Source organism: Canis lupus, chromosome 21 (assembly GCF_003254725.2).
Source record: "Canis lupus dingo isolate Sandy chromosome 21, ASM325472v2, whole genome shotgun sequence".
Taxonomy (NCBI): domain Eukaryota; kingdom Metazoa; phylum Chordata; class Mammalia; order Carnivora; family Canidae; genus Canis; species Canis lupus.
Window position 1 is genome coordinate 29,497,755 of NC_064263.1, and position 13,039 is coordinate 29,510,793.

The 13,039-nt window shown below is 38.9% G+C and overlaps 2 protein-coding genes across 2 annotated transcripts; one reads left to right on the plus strand and one right to left on the minus strand.

The window, feature by feature from the left end:
* Window positions 1-361: 361 nt before the first annotated feature.
* LOC112667380 (olfactory receptor 56A3-like) lies at window positions 362-1,321 on the plus strand. Its single transcript, XM_025458957.3, has one exon. The coding sequence runs from the start codon at window positions 362-364 to the stop codon at window positions 1,319-1,321; it is 960 nt and encodes a 319-aa protein (XP_025314742.3).
* A 10,765-nt stretch (window positions 1,322-12,086) lies between these two features.
* Window positions 12,087-13,034, minus strand: LOC125753286 (olfactory receptor 56A3-like). The gene has a single exon (XM_049099102.1). It carries the CDS (start codon window positions 13,032-13,034, stop codon window positions 12,087-12,089), a length of 948 nt encoding a protein of 315 aa, XP_048955059.1.
* Window positions 13,035-13,039: the final 5 nt, after the last annotated feature.

The following is a 13,039-nucleotide window of genomic DNA, read 5'->3' on the forward strand; positions in this document are numbered from 1 at the left end:
ACTCTAAGATTTTGATCTTATGTGTCTCATTTAAGTAACATTTGTTGCTGAAATTATTTTTGATTCATTAAATATTAATCAGATCAACAAACTGAAAAGACACATTCACACAAGAAAAAATGTGAGATGAAAAGTAGATGAAAGAACAAAAGAACAATGATGGAGCCATTATATATTCAATAATTGTCTATTAGCCACCTCTTATGTGTCAAAAAAATGTTCTAGGCACAGGGCTGTAGAGTAGATGTTACCCTCATAGATTTTACAAGCTAAGTCCATAGTCCTCAGAGTCTATGATGGACTAACTCCTTATCTCTTCTTCAGCTACTCAAAGACATCTGCCTCACTAAAATCACTGCTAATGCTACCTTATAACAGCAGCTGCCTCTCTACTGAAGTCTCAGACTTCATCCTGAATTGCTTTGTCAGGTCTCCCAGCTGGCAGCACTGGCTATCTCTGCCCCTCAGCATCCTCTTCCTCGTCGCCATGGGGGCCAATGCCGTCCTCCTGATCACTATACAGCTAGAGGCCTCTCTGCACGAGCCCATGTACTACTTGCTTGGCCTCCTTTCCCTTTTGGACATCGTGCTCTGCCTCACTGTCATCCCCAAGGTCCTGGCTATCTTCTGGTTTGATCTCAGGTCCATCAGCTTCTCTGCCTGCTTCCTCCAGATGTTCATCATGAATAGCTTCCTGCCCATGGAATCATGCACCTTCCTGGCCATGGCCTATGACCGCTATGTCGCCATCTGCAAGCCTCTGTACTACCCAACCATCATCACTGACCAGTTTGTGGTAAAGGCTGTTCTCTTCATCGTGGCCCGGAGCACATTTCTTACTACACCTACTCCCATCCTTTCGGCCCGGCTGCATTACTGTGGAAAAAATATAATTGAGAACTGTATCTGTGCCAACCTCTCTGTGTCCAAGCTCTCCTGTGATAATGTTACCCTTAACAAAATATACCAGTTAATTGTGGCCTGGACTCTGCTGAGCTGTGACCTCATCCTCATCTTCCTCTCCTATATCCTCATCCTAAAAACTGTTCTTAGACTCAAGGCAAAAGGGGCAGCTGCCAAAGCTCTGAGCACATGCGGCTCTCACTTCATTCTCATCCTCTTCTTTAGCACCATCCTGCTGGTTTTGGTTTTTACCCACATTGCCAAAAAAAAAGTTTCCCCTGAGATTCCCATCTTACTTAATGTCCTACACCATGTAATTCCTGCAGCTCTCAATCCCATTGTCTATGGGATACGAACCCAGGAGATTAAAGAGGGAATTAGGAAGTTACTGAGGAGGGTAGTAGAGAGATGCAAGTAATTGTACTCTAGCTTGACTTCTCTCAACCACCAATGTTCAAAATCACTGCTGGAAGGCAGGGACTTGGAGATAAAATTACAGTCCTAATTCTCTCTCTGGACATGCCTGAAGATATGAACTGTATGGTTTCCCTCTTACTGCCCCCAGCCATGATGCTGAAGACTGAGCATTACATCTCATTGTCTGCTCCTGATTAAATCCCTTTAGACTCAGTGTGATAGAAAATAAATACTTATTTAAAGATGTGTGGCTGATAGGAAGAAGCATCGGTATTTACTGACAGTGCATTGACTTTAGAAAGGTAAAATGAGATTAAAAAGCAACTGTTAAAAAATATTGACAGTAACCATTATGCTTTAACCTTTCCCTCAGGCATTCAAACATATTTACTGAAATTTATGTTATATCCAGCACAGAACTAGAAAATGAGACTCTAACATACATAAATCTTGATCCCATTATTCTAATAGGCCTGGTGGAAAACCCAAAAACATGTAAAATCAATGTAGAAGGGTTAGGTTAAAACTCATCAATAAGCCCAGAGGAGAGAGGAATTTGTTTGTGTAGGTGGGATTCCTTGCATATCGGATCTCCTCCTTCAGTCCCTTAGTCAGAGCTGCCTCCCTAACAGCTTCTCAAAACCATGAACCACTGTCTCTGGGACTTTTTGCTTGTTGTTCCTCCGACCACTTAGCTCGTTCCCTCCTTGGGTCTCCCTGACTACAGTATTTAAAAATAGTGTTCAACAATATTCCCCCAAAGCACAGATGATATTCTAACACTTTCTCTGTTTCCCTGTTCTGCACAGCATCAATCACTATATACTGACTGTATATTTTGCTCATCTATTTATTTAGTCAGCCCACATGCACTGAAAGGTATATTTTGCTCATCTATTTATTAAGTCAGCCTACATTCACTAAAATATAAGGAGCAGAAGGGCAAGAACTTTTGCCTGATGTGCTCATTGTTGTATTTCCAGTGTCCAAACAGTGCTAGGTGTACAGGAGAGACCATAAATGCTTGTGAAATCAATGACTGAATACAAGTTGAATAAATGATTAAATGTATGCTAGTTACTAAGAATATAATTCAGATACGGTCCTTGTTCTCTGTGTTCTTACATTGCATATTAAAAGTGAGGGAGACTATATCTCATGCAAGAATCCATGGTCTGAAATCTGAAGACTGTATAAAATATTGCCTTGGGACAGATGGAGGCTTAGAGGTAAGATCAGAAGTACATTTTTAGGTACTGAGTTTGAATACTCATGAGAAACACAAGTATAAGTATATAGTAAGCACAGGTTACTACACACGGGTTTAACACTCAAATAAGATGTACACTTGAGAATTGACGACAGATCATACTTGAAGCAATGGAGTAGGTGGAAGGGCCTAAGGAAATAATAAATAAGAAGAAGAGAAGGAAGCCCAGCAAAAGCCCTGCTGAATCCCTATATCATCCCTACTTCTGCTGTGCGGACATTAGCATGGAGATTACAAAAAGATGTAGTGGTCAGGTTAAAGGGAACAAAAATACGAGAGTCGCAAGAAGAAAGCCCTCAATGGGTGCCTAGGTGGCTCAGCCTATTAAAAGGGTGCCTTCAGCTGAGGTCAATATCTTGGGTCCTGGCATCAAGCCCTGTGTCAGGCTCCATGCTCAGTGGGGAGCTTACTTCTCCCTCTCTCTCTGACCCTCACCCCTACTTGTGCTCTCCCTCTCTCAAATAAATAAATAAATAAAATATTTTTAAAAAAGCACTTCAAAATGACTGTGATCACTTAAGAAGTTATGATTACCTTCATCCAAGGCCACCTGTAGTTTTCTATATAAGTAACTTCATGTTTAAAAGACATTGAAAATGGATGGGCCTATGTGGCCCATTATAAAACATAAACCATATAAATGAATAGTTTAAACAGGTAAAGAAGAAATTCTTACATATGTTTTTACTGTCCTCTTAGCGCACATAAAGATATTTGCTGTGTTAAAGCAACATCTCTTGACAAAAGAGGGAGATAAAATATATTTTAAAAGGAATTGTTGCAAGTTTCCAAATCTGTTAAAAATTATAAACCTTTAGCTCCAAGAAGCTCAAGAGACCCAAGATTAAGAAACTTGAGAATATACCAGAGTACATCATAAACCAATTGTTCAGAAGTAATGATAAAGAAAAAAATTGTAAAATCCAGAAACTAAAGACACATTACATACAAAGGGATTAAATTAAGCACAACAGCAGATTTCAGAAACGATGCAAGTGAAATGACAGTAAAGGAATATTTATATAAAAACTGGGGTAAAATGTACACAAAACTCATCACCAGTAGACTCACACTACAACGTTTTCAAAGATTCTTTTGAAAGGGAAATTATCAATGTGACAATGGATCTACACAAAGGATTGAAGAGCATCAGAATATATTACAACATGGGTAAATAAATAATTGTCAATATTTAAATGTATTTTAAAATAACTGTCTGTAACAAATGTGGTTTCTAAAATGTATGACAATAATAAATAGCACAAGCCAAGAGGGAAGAAATGAAACCATATCATTGTAAAACCTCACTATATATGTGAAATGATATGCTGTCACTTGAAGGAGTACTCTAATTAGTTACAGAGGTGTACTGTATATACGCAGGGAAAAAGAAACAATCACTAAAACGATATACTTAAACACATCCGTAAATCAAAGTAAGTACATATAGACTAAACATCCAATTAAGCCAAAGCTTGTCAGATTGAATGAATAAGAAAGACTTAATAAATGCTGCCAACACAAAATGCACATCAAATATAAACACAAACAGGGAAAAGTAAAAGAAAAAAAAAACGGAAAACTACACCATATCAACACTTCACAAAGAAAACTGGAATACCTAAAACAATGTCAAAAAAGATGAGTTTGAAAGCCAAGAACAACACTAGAATATGCATTATGCATTTTTTTAACCAAAATAGACTATGCTCTGGGACATAAAGATAAGCCCAGGACACCTGAATAGATTAATACAAAGTATATTCCCTCACCACAGTGAAATTAAATTAAATATCAACTATAAAGTGATGTCTGAAAATATTCCCAAACATTTGAAAATTAACCAATACACTCCTTTTTAAAATTTTTATTTATGATAGTCACAGAGAGAGAGAGAGAGAGAGAGAGAGAGAGGCAGAGACACAGGCAGGAGAAGCATGCTCCATGCACCGGGAGCCTGACGTGGGATTCGATCCTGGGTCTCCGGGATCGCGACCTGGGCCAAAGGCAGGCGCCAAACCGCTGCGCCATCCAGGGATCCCTAACCAATACACTCCTAAACAATTCATGAGAAAAAGAAATCAAAATGGAGAGTGGAAAGTATTGTGAACAGAAAAAAAATTGAAATACAACACATCAAAATTCTTGAAATGCTGTCAAAGCAATTTAGTTGAACCTTGAACAACAAATGCATTAGGGGTACTGACCCACTACAAAGTCAAAAATCCATGTGTAACGTTGGATCCTCAGAAAACTTAACTAATAGCCTGCTACTCACTGACACACCAATAACCAGATAGTTGGCTAACTCACATTTGGTATATTTATTATATAATGAACTGTTACAATAAAGCAACCTAAGAAAAGAAAATTTTAAGAAAATCATTACCCCAGGGACATATGCATATACAGGATATAAAATAAGAAAATAATAACACTATTGAATAAGGCAATGAAGGCAGCCCGGTGGCTCAGTGGTTTAGCACCGCCTTCAGCCCAGGGTCTGATCCTGGGGGTCCCTGGATCGAGTCCCATGTGAGGGTCCCTGCATAGATCCTGCTTCTCCCTCTGCCGATGTCTCTGCCTCTCTCTCTCTCTCTCCCTCTCTGTGTCTCTTATGAATGAATAAATAAAATCTTTAAAAAAAGAAAAGGGAATGAATTGAACAACCATATCATAACAATTAGAACTAATGTGCCAGAAAGAATAACAATTAAGGATAAATTAGGAAGACTTAGCATATAAGCAGAAAGTACTTGTTAGATAAACAAAAGCATTAAAATCCTCAAAAATTTAATAAATACTGGAGAGAATAGGTTGGATATTCAGTTATAAAGAAGAACCAAATGTTTCAAAAAATAAAACAGTTGCAAAGAGAAGGTTTTGTTTGCAAAGAGAAGGAGTTAAGATGGTGAAGTAGAGAGACTCTAAGCTTATGTTGTCCCTCAAACACAGCTAGATAGTTATCAAATCACTCTGAACACCCAAGAAACTAATCAGAGGTCAGAGAACAAAAATTGGAAGTCTACACATCAAAAAGTGACCACCTTGTAGAAGGTAGGAGGGGCACAGATAGTTGAATTAGGGGAGATACAGCTGTGAACATGTCTGTAGGGAAGGGAACTGCCTACTAAGTTACCCCAAGATCCAGGAGTGAGAGCATGGTCAGAGGATACCTTGAGTCACAAGAATATCAGTTGGCACCAACTTGTTGCACTGTTTCTAGGTATAGGAAGAGGAAAGACAGTTGGGAGCAATGGGGCTTGGTGCCAGTTTTCTCGTCTGTGTTGCCATAAACTGTGAACCACTGTGCAGTGAAGTAAAGGCTTCCCTGGGACTAGCCAGCAAATGGTAAAATCACAGGAAGACCATTCCCAAGAACAGTGAGGGGGTCCCTAAAATTTAGAGTTTTGAACCTCAGTCATACACCTGGGATAAAGAAGCTCAGTCACAGGGAGGGTGAATCCAGCATTCAGACAGAAACTAGGAACACAAGAGGGGTGACTGACTGCTCTTCTGTGAGTGCTCTCTGAAGAGTGTGTTGAGCAGGGCATCAAGAATTTCAGCTCCAGGGCTAGAGAGCAGAGTGCTGCCATATTCATCCTGCCCATCAGCATTGAAAGACTTCTGGGAATGAAATGGCACCACATCATGGAGGGAAGCCACTCACATCAAGACCACCTCCATGTGCCCTGGAGGCATACTTTCACTGAAACAAGTTATCTTGAAAATCAGCAAAACAGCCCTCTCCACCAGAAGACCAGCACAAACAACTCACTCATACCAGGTCTACTGAACACAGTGCTGCAAAGCTTTGGCTCTAGGGGAAACAGGATATAGATTCCTTTCTAGTTTTACTCTTCATTTTATTGCTATTATTATTTGTTCATTTATTTTTATCTTCAATTCATTTTTATTTTTAATTTTTAAAAATTTTTGTGTTTAAGTATTTTTGACATATATTTTTCTTATTTTTATTTTCATAACACATATATAATATTATATATAGAATCATATATATACACATTTATATAATATATATGTGTATATATATATGTGTATATATATTCTTTAACAAATTCTTTAACAAACAGATGAAAATACATCCAAGAATTAGAGGTTTTGTTTTGTTTGGGGGAGGGTTCCTTTGTTTTTTTTCCTTTGTGTTTTCTTTCGTTTTTTGTTGTTGTTGTTGTTGTTGTTTTGTTTTGTTTTTTTTTCTTCTTGTCTTTTCTGGACAAAATAACAAGACAGAGAAATTCACCACAAAAGAAAGATTGGGAAGTAAAACTCAAGGCCAGTGATTTAATCAATATAGACATAAGCAAGATGTCTCAACAAGAATTAAAACAACAATTATAAGGATAGTAGCTGGGCTTAAAAACAGCATAGAAGACACAAGAGAATCCCTTACTGGAATAATCTCTTACTGGTGAGTTAAAAGAACAAAAATACAGTCAGGCCACAATTCAAACTGCTAAAACTAAGGTGCAAACCCAAATGGAGGCCATAAAGAAAAAAGGATAGATGAAGCGCAGGAGTGAATCAGTGGTATAGAAGATAAAATAATAGAAAATAATAAAGCCGAAAGGGAGAGGGAAGGAAAAGTAGTGGACCATAGAGGTTGCCTTAGGGAACTCAGCAACTTATTAAGACATAATAATATTCATATCATGGGAATCCCAAGAGATGTAAAGAGAGAAACTGGGGTAGAAGGTTTATTCTAACAAATTATAGTTGAAAACATCCTTAATCTGGGGAAAAATACAGACATCAAATCCAAAACCATGGAGAATCCGATTAAATTCAACAAAACCCCAACATGTCAAAGTTAAATCACAGTCAAATCCACAAACTATACAGAAAAGCGAAAGGACCCAGAAAGCAGCAAGGGGAAACAATGCTCTTAAACTATAAGGGAACAGATTAGGCTTCCAGCAGATCTGTCCATAGAAACAGGCAGGCCATAAGAGAATGGAAGGAAATATTCAATATATCGAATGGAAAAATACCCAGCCAAGGATTCTTTATCCACAGAGACTATCATTCAGAATACAAGGAGAGATAAAGTTTCTCAAACAAAAACTAAAGGAATTCATAAACTAGTCCTGCAAGAAATTTTAAAAGCAATTTTTTGGAGTGAAGAGAAAGACCAAAAGTACCAAAAACTAAAAAAAAAAAAAAAAAAAAAAAAAAAGGACCAGAGGGGGTGGGTGTCTGGGTGGCTCAGTCAGTTAAGCATCTCCTTTGGCTCAGGTCATGATCTCAGGGTCCTGGGATTGAGCCCCTCATCAGGCTCCCTGCTCAGCCCTGAGTCTGCTCCTCCCTCTCCTTCTCCCTCTGTGATCTCTCTCACAGTTTCTCAAATAAATAAATAAAATCTTAAAAATAGATAGATTATAGGTAGATAGAACCAGAGAACATAAACAGAAATATTCACTCCACAGGGAATACAAGGGCACTAAATTCACATCTTTCAATAATTACTCTGAATGTAAATGGACACTAAATGCTCTAATCAAAAGACACAGGGTATCAGAATCAGAATATCAAAAAATAATATCCATCTATATGGTATCTACAAGAAACTCATTTTAGACCTAAAGACACTGCAGATTGAAAGTGAGGGGATGGAAAACCATCTATTATACAAATTGACATTTGAAAAAGCCAAAGTAGCCATGCTTATAACAGACAAACTAGATTTTAAAACTAAGATTAGGGCAGCCCTGGTGGCTCAGCAGTTTAGTGTCGCCTTCAGTCCAGGGCCTGAACCTGGAGACCTGGGATCCAGTCCCACATCAGGCTCCCTATAAGGAGCCTGCTTCTTCCTCTGCCGGTGTCTCTGCCTCTCTCTCTCTCTCTCTCTCTCTCTGTGTGTGTGTGTCTCGTGAGGAAATAAAAATAAAATCTTTAAAAAATAATCAATCAATAAATAAAGATTGTAGCAAGAGATGAAGAGGTGCATATATCATAATTAAGGAGTCTATCCATCAAGAAGATCTAACAGCTGTAAATATTGATACACCCAGCATGGGAACACCCAAATGTATAAAACAATAACAAAGATAAAGAAACTCAGGGATAATAATACAATAAAAGTAGGGGACTTCAACACCGCACTTACAACAATGAATAGGTAATCTAAGCACAAAATCAACAAGGAAACAGTAGATTTGAATGACACACTGTATGCAATGGATTTAATGATATATTCAGAACATTTAATCCTAAAGTAGCAAAATAAACATTCTTTTTGAGTGCACATGGAACATTTTTCAGAATAGATCACATACTGGGTCACAAACCAGCCCTCAATGAGTACAAAAATATCAATATCATACCATGCATATTTTCACACTACAATGCTATGAAACTTGAAATCAATCATAAGAAAAAATCTGAAAAGACTTCAAATACATGGAGGTTAAAGAACATCCTGCTAAAGAATGAGTGGATCAACCAGAAAATCAAAGATTTAAAAAAAAATACATGGAAGCAAATGAAAATGAAAACATGACAGTTCAAAACCTTTGGGATGAAGCAAAGGTGGTCCTAGGTGGGAAGTACATCGCAATGCAAGCTATCCTCAAGACACAAGAAAAGTCTGAAATATGCAACCTAACTTTACACCTAAAGGAGCTCGAAACACAGCAAGTAAAGCATAAACGCAGCAGGGGAAAAGAAATATTAAAGATCGATAAATAATAAGGTTGATAAACCCCTAGCCAGACTTACCAAAAAGAAAAGAGAAAGGACCCAAATAGACAAAATCATGAATGAAAGAGGAGAGATCACAACCAACACCGCAGAAATGCAAAGAGATTTGTATTGAATATGACAATACTATAAGCAATTATATGCCAACAAACTGGGCAACCTGGAAGAAATGGGAAAATTCCCAGAAACTTATAAACTAACAAAACCAAATTGGAAGAAATAGAAAACTTTAACAGGCTGACATCCAGCAACGATATTGAATCAGTAATCAAAAATCTCCCAACAAACATAAGTCCTGGGCCAAATGACTTCAAATGAGCCAGACATACACAGAAAAGATAATAGCTTTTCTTCTCTACTGTTACAAAAAAACAGAATGGAAGGCAATTTCCAAACTCATTCTATGAAGTCAACATTACCATCATTCCAAAACAAGAGACCACAGTATCTTATGCTTCTGGGTGTAATTGCAAATAGGATTGATTCCTCAATTTCTCTTTTTTCAGTTTCATTGTTAGTGTATAGAAATGCCACTGATTTCTGGGTATTGGTTTTGTATCCTGCCACACTGCCGAATTGCGGTATGAGTTCTAGCAATCTTGGGGTGGAGTCTTTTGGTTGTCTATGTACAGTGTCATGTTGTCTGTAAAGAGGGAGAGATTGACTTCTTTGACAATTTGAATGCCCTTGTTTCTTTGGTTGTCTGATTGCTGAGGCGAGGACTTCTAGTATATGTTGAATAGCAGTGGTGAGAGTGGAGATGCCTGTCATATTCTTAACCTTAGGGAAAGGCTCCCAGTGTTTCCCCCATTGAAAATGATATTTGTTGCGGGCTTTTCATAGATGGCTGGTAATATGCTGAGGAATGTTCCCTGATCCCTACACTCTGAAGAAATTTGATCAGGAATGGATGCTGTATGTTGTCAAATGCTTTCTCTGCATCACAGGATGCAGAATTGGTTGTGATTCACAATATTGACCATGATGAAGGAAGTTGTTCTTTTTTGGTTAAGGGGCAATGCAGGATGCATGGATGAGTAAGTTATTGCTGTGGACAGCTGGAGCTCATTCCCATTGGCAACAAATAAGAGACTGATTTAAAAAAAATGTGCTATCTATGTTTATGTTTTAATAGCTAACAGAATTCTCAGAACACAAGGTGTGCTTAGAAACTACCCGGTTTGGGGAGCATGGGTTGCTCAATCAGTTAAGGGATCTAGTCCTACATCAGGTTCCCTGCTCAGTGGGGAGTCTGCTTCTGCCTCTCCCTCTGCCTCCTCCCCCTGCACAGGCTCTCTCTCTCTGTCTCTCCCTCTCTCTCTCTTTCAAATAAATAAAGAAAATCTCTATGAAAAGAAAAAAATAAACTGTCCAATTTGAAGTGCCTCGCTGGCTCAGTTGGTTAAAGCTTCTGACTCTTGGTTTCTGCTCAGGTCATGATCTCATGGGTGGTGAGAACCAATCCCGGTCCGGCTCCAGGCTCAACAGAGTCTACTTAAAGGCTCCCTGCTGAGCATGGAGCCTGATGAGGCTGAAACCCAGGGTACCAGGATTAAGACCTGAGCCAAGGGAAGACTCTTAATCAACTGAGCCACCCAGGTGTTCCCAAATAAATCTTTTTAAAAAGGAAGCTGTCTGATTAATACAAAACTATGCTCAGATATTATGTTTGTGATACTTAGATTTATTACTGGATCATATATTACAATCCTTACAATCTGTATTTAACTCATTACTAGAGCTATGTGTGCATACAGTAAACTATGACACCTTGGATCCAAAAGATATATGTCCAAAGCACAAAGGCATTGGGGAGGAGAATTTAGGAGTCTCATAAATCTAATGAAACTCATTGATAATTGTTGCACAGTAAGAAATCCATGTGAAGTTCCTGTCCTCTTGCAAAGCACATTTTCAAAGACCACCCAATTGCAAAACCAATAATAGGTCACAAGCAAACTTCCAACATTCACTGACTGAAATTTCACTCTTAGTTCTTTGTCTCCAATATACTCGCTTCTGTGGAAAAAAGAATAAGAACCCGTTACTCGCTACGCAACTCTACCCAAAATATCTGTAGCTGTATATTCAAGAATATAAAGACATGACATATTAACAGCTGTATATTCAGAAATATGGATTTCTCACCTTAGAACCTACCTAGGAAATTCCAGTTTCTTTTAAAATATGATCGTATGGATGGGAGAAAGCAAAAGGGGTCAGGGATAGTTTTAAAAGAGAAATAAGAGAAAGCAAAACTAACTATTAAACCTTAAGTTTTCCTTCTCCGACTGACTTACTTCACTCAGCATAATACCCTCTAGTTCCATCCACGTTGAAGCAAATGGTGGGTATTTTGGGGAATATAAATAATAGTGAAAGGGAATATAAGGGAAGGGAGAAGAAATGTGTGGGAAATATCAGAAAGGGGGACAGAACGTAAAGACTGCTAACTCTGGGAAACGAACTAGGGGTGGAAGAAGGGGAGGAGGGCGGGGGGTGGGAGTGAATGGGTGACTGGGCACTGGGGGTTATTCTGTATGTTAGTAAATTGAACACCAATAAAAAATAAATTAAAAAAAAGAAATAAATACCGATCACATAGATAAAAAATAAAAAATAAAATAAAAAAATAAACCTTAAGTTTTATTAAAGAAGACAATATCACATGTACCCACTTTGAATTATAACTCATAGACATGACTTTCAGCCCACTCACCCATTATTGAATCAAAACTCATCTTGTATTAGGAATGCAGAGATCTAGTTGTCCTCACTACCATCCCTTCTTCAGTAATCTCTGGATTCCTTGTTTGATCTCCTGGGTGCGCACTCCATAAACAATGGGGTTCAAGGCTGCAGGGATGACATGGTGGAGGACATTGAGCAAGACTGGAACATCAGGAGACACATTCTTTGTCACCATATGAGTAAGCACAAAGACCAGAAGGACGGTGCTGAAGAAGAGGATAAGGATGAAGTGAGAACCACATGTGCTCAGGGCTTTGGCCATAGCACCCTCCGCCTTTAATCCCATCACAGTTTGAAGTATGAGGCTGTAAGAGATGAAGATGAGGACGAGGTCAGATCCTAGCAGTGTCCAGCCTCCAGCAAACTGGTAGAGGCGATTGATGGTGACATCATCACAGGAGAGCTTGGAGACAGACATATTGGCACAGATGCAATTCTCAATGACATTTCTCCCACAATAATGGAGTCTGGATGAGAGAATGGGGATAGGCAATGTAGAAATAGCATTCCTGGCCAAAATAAAAATGGCAGCCTTAGCTACAAATTGTTCTGTGATGATGGATGGGTACCTCAGTGGGTGGCAGATGGCCACATAGCGGTCATAGGCCATGACCATGAATGTGCAGGACTCCATGGCATAGAAGAAATTCATGATGAACATCTGTAAGAAGCAGGCATCAAAGCTGATGGACTTGAGGTCAAACCAAAAGATGGCCAGGACCTTGGGGATGACAGTGAGGCAGAGAACAATGTCCAGGAGGGAGAGGAGGCTGAGCAGGTAGTATAGGGGCTGGTGTAGAGAGGCCTCCAGCCAGATGGTGATCAGGAGAACACCATTGGCCCCCATGGCCACGAGGAACAAGAGGCCGAGGGGCAGGGATAACCAGAGCTGCCAAGTGGGGGACCTGACAAAACAATTCAGGAGAAACTCTGAAGCCCCAGTGGAGATGGTGCCATTTTGGTGTGCTGTCATATTTT

Excerpts from the sequence above, each read along its gene's own strand:
- LOC125753286 (XM_049099102.1), bottom strand. The coding sequence starts at position 13,034 with ATGACAGCACACCAAAATGGCACCATCTCCACTGGGGCTTCAGAGTTT.
- LOC112667380 (XM_025458957.3), top strand. The coding sequence starts at position 362 with ATGCTACCTTATAACAGCAGCTGCCTCTCTACTGAAGTCTCAGACTTC.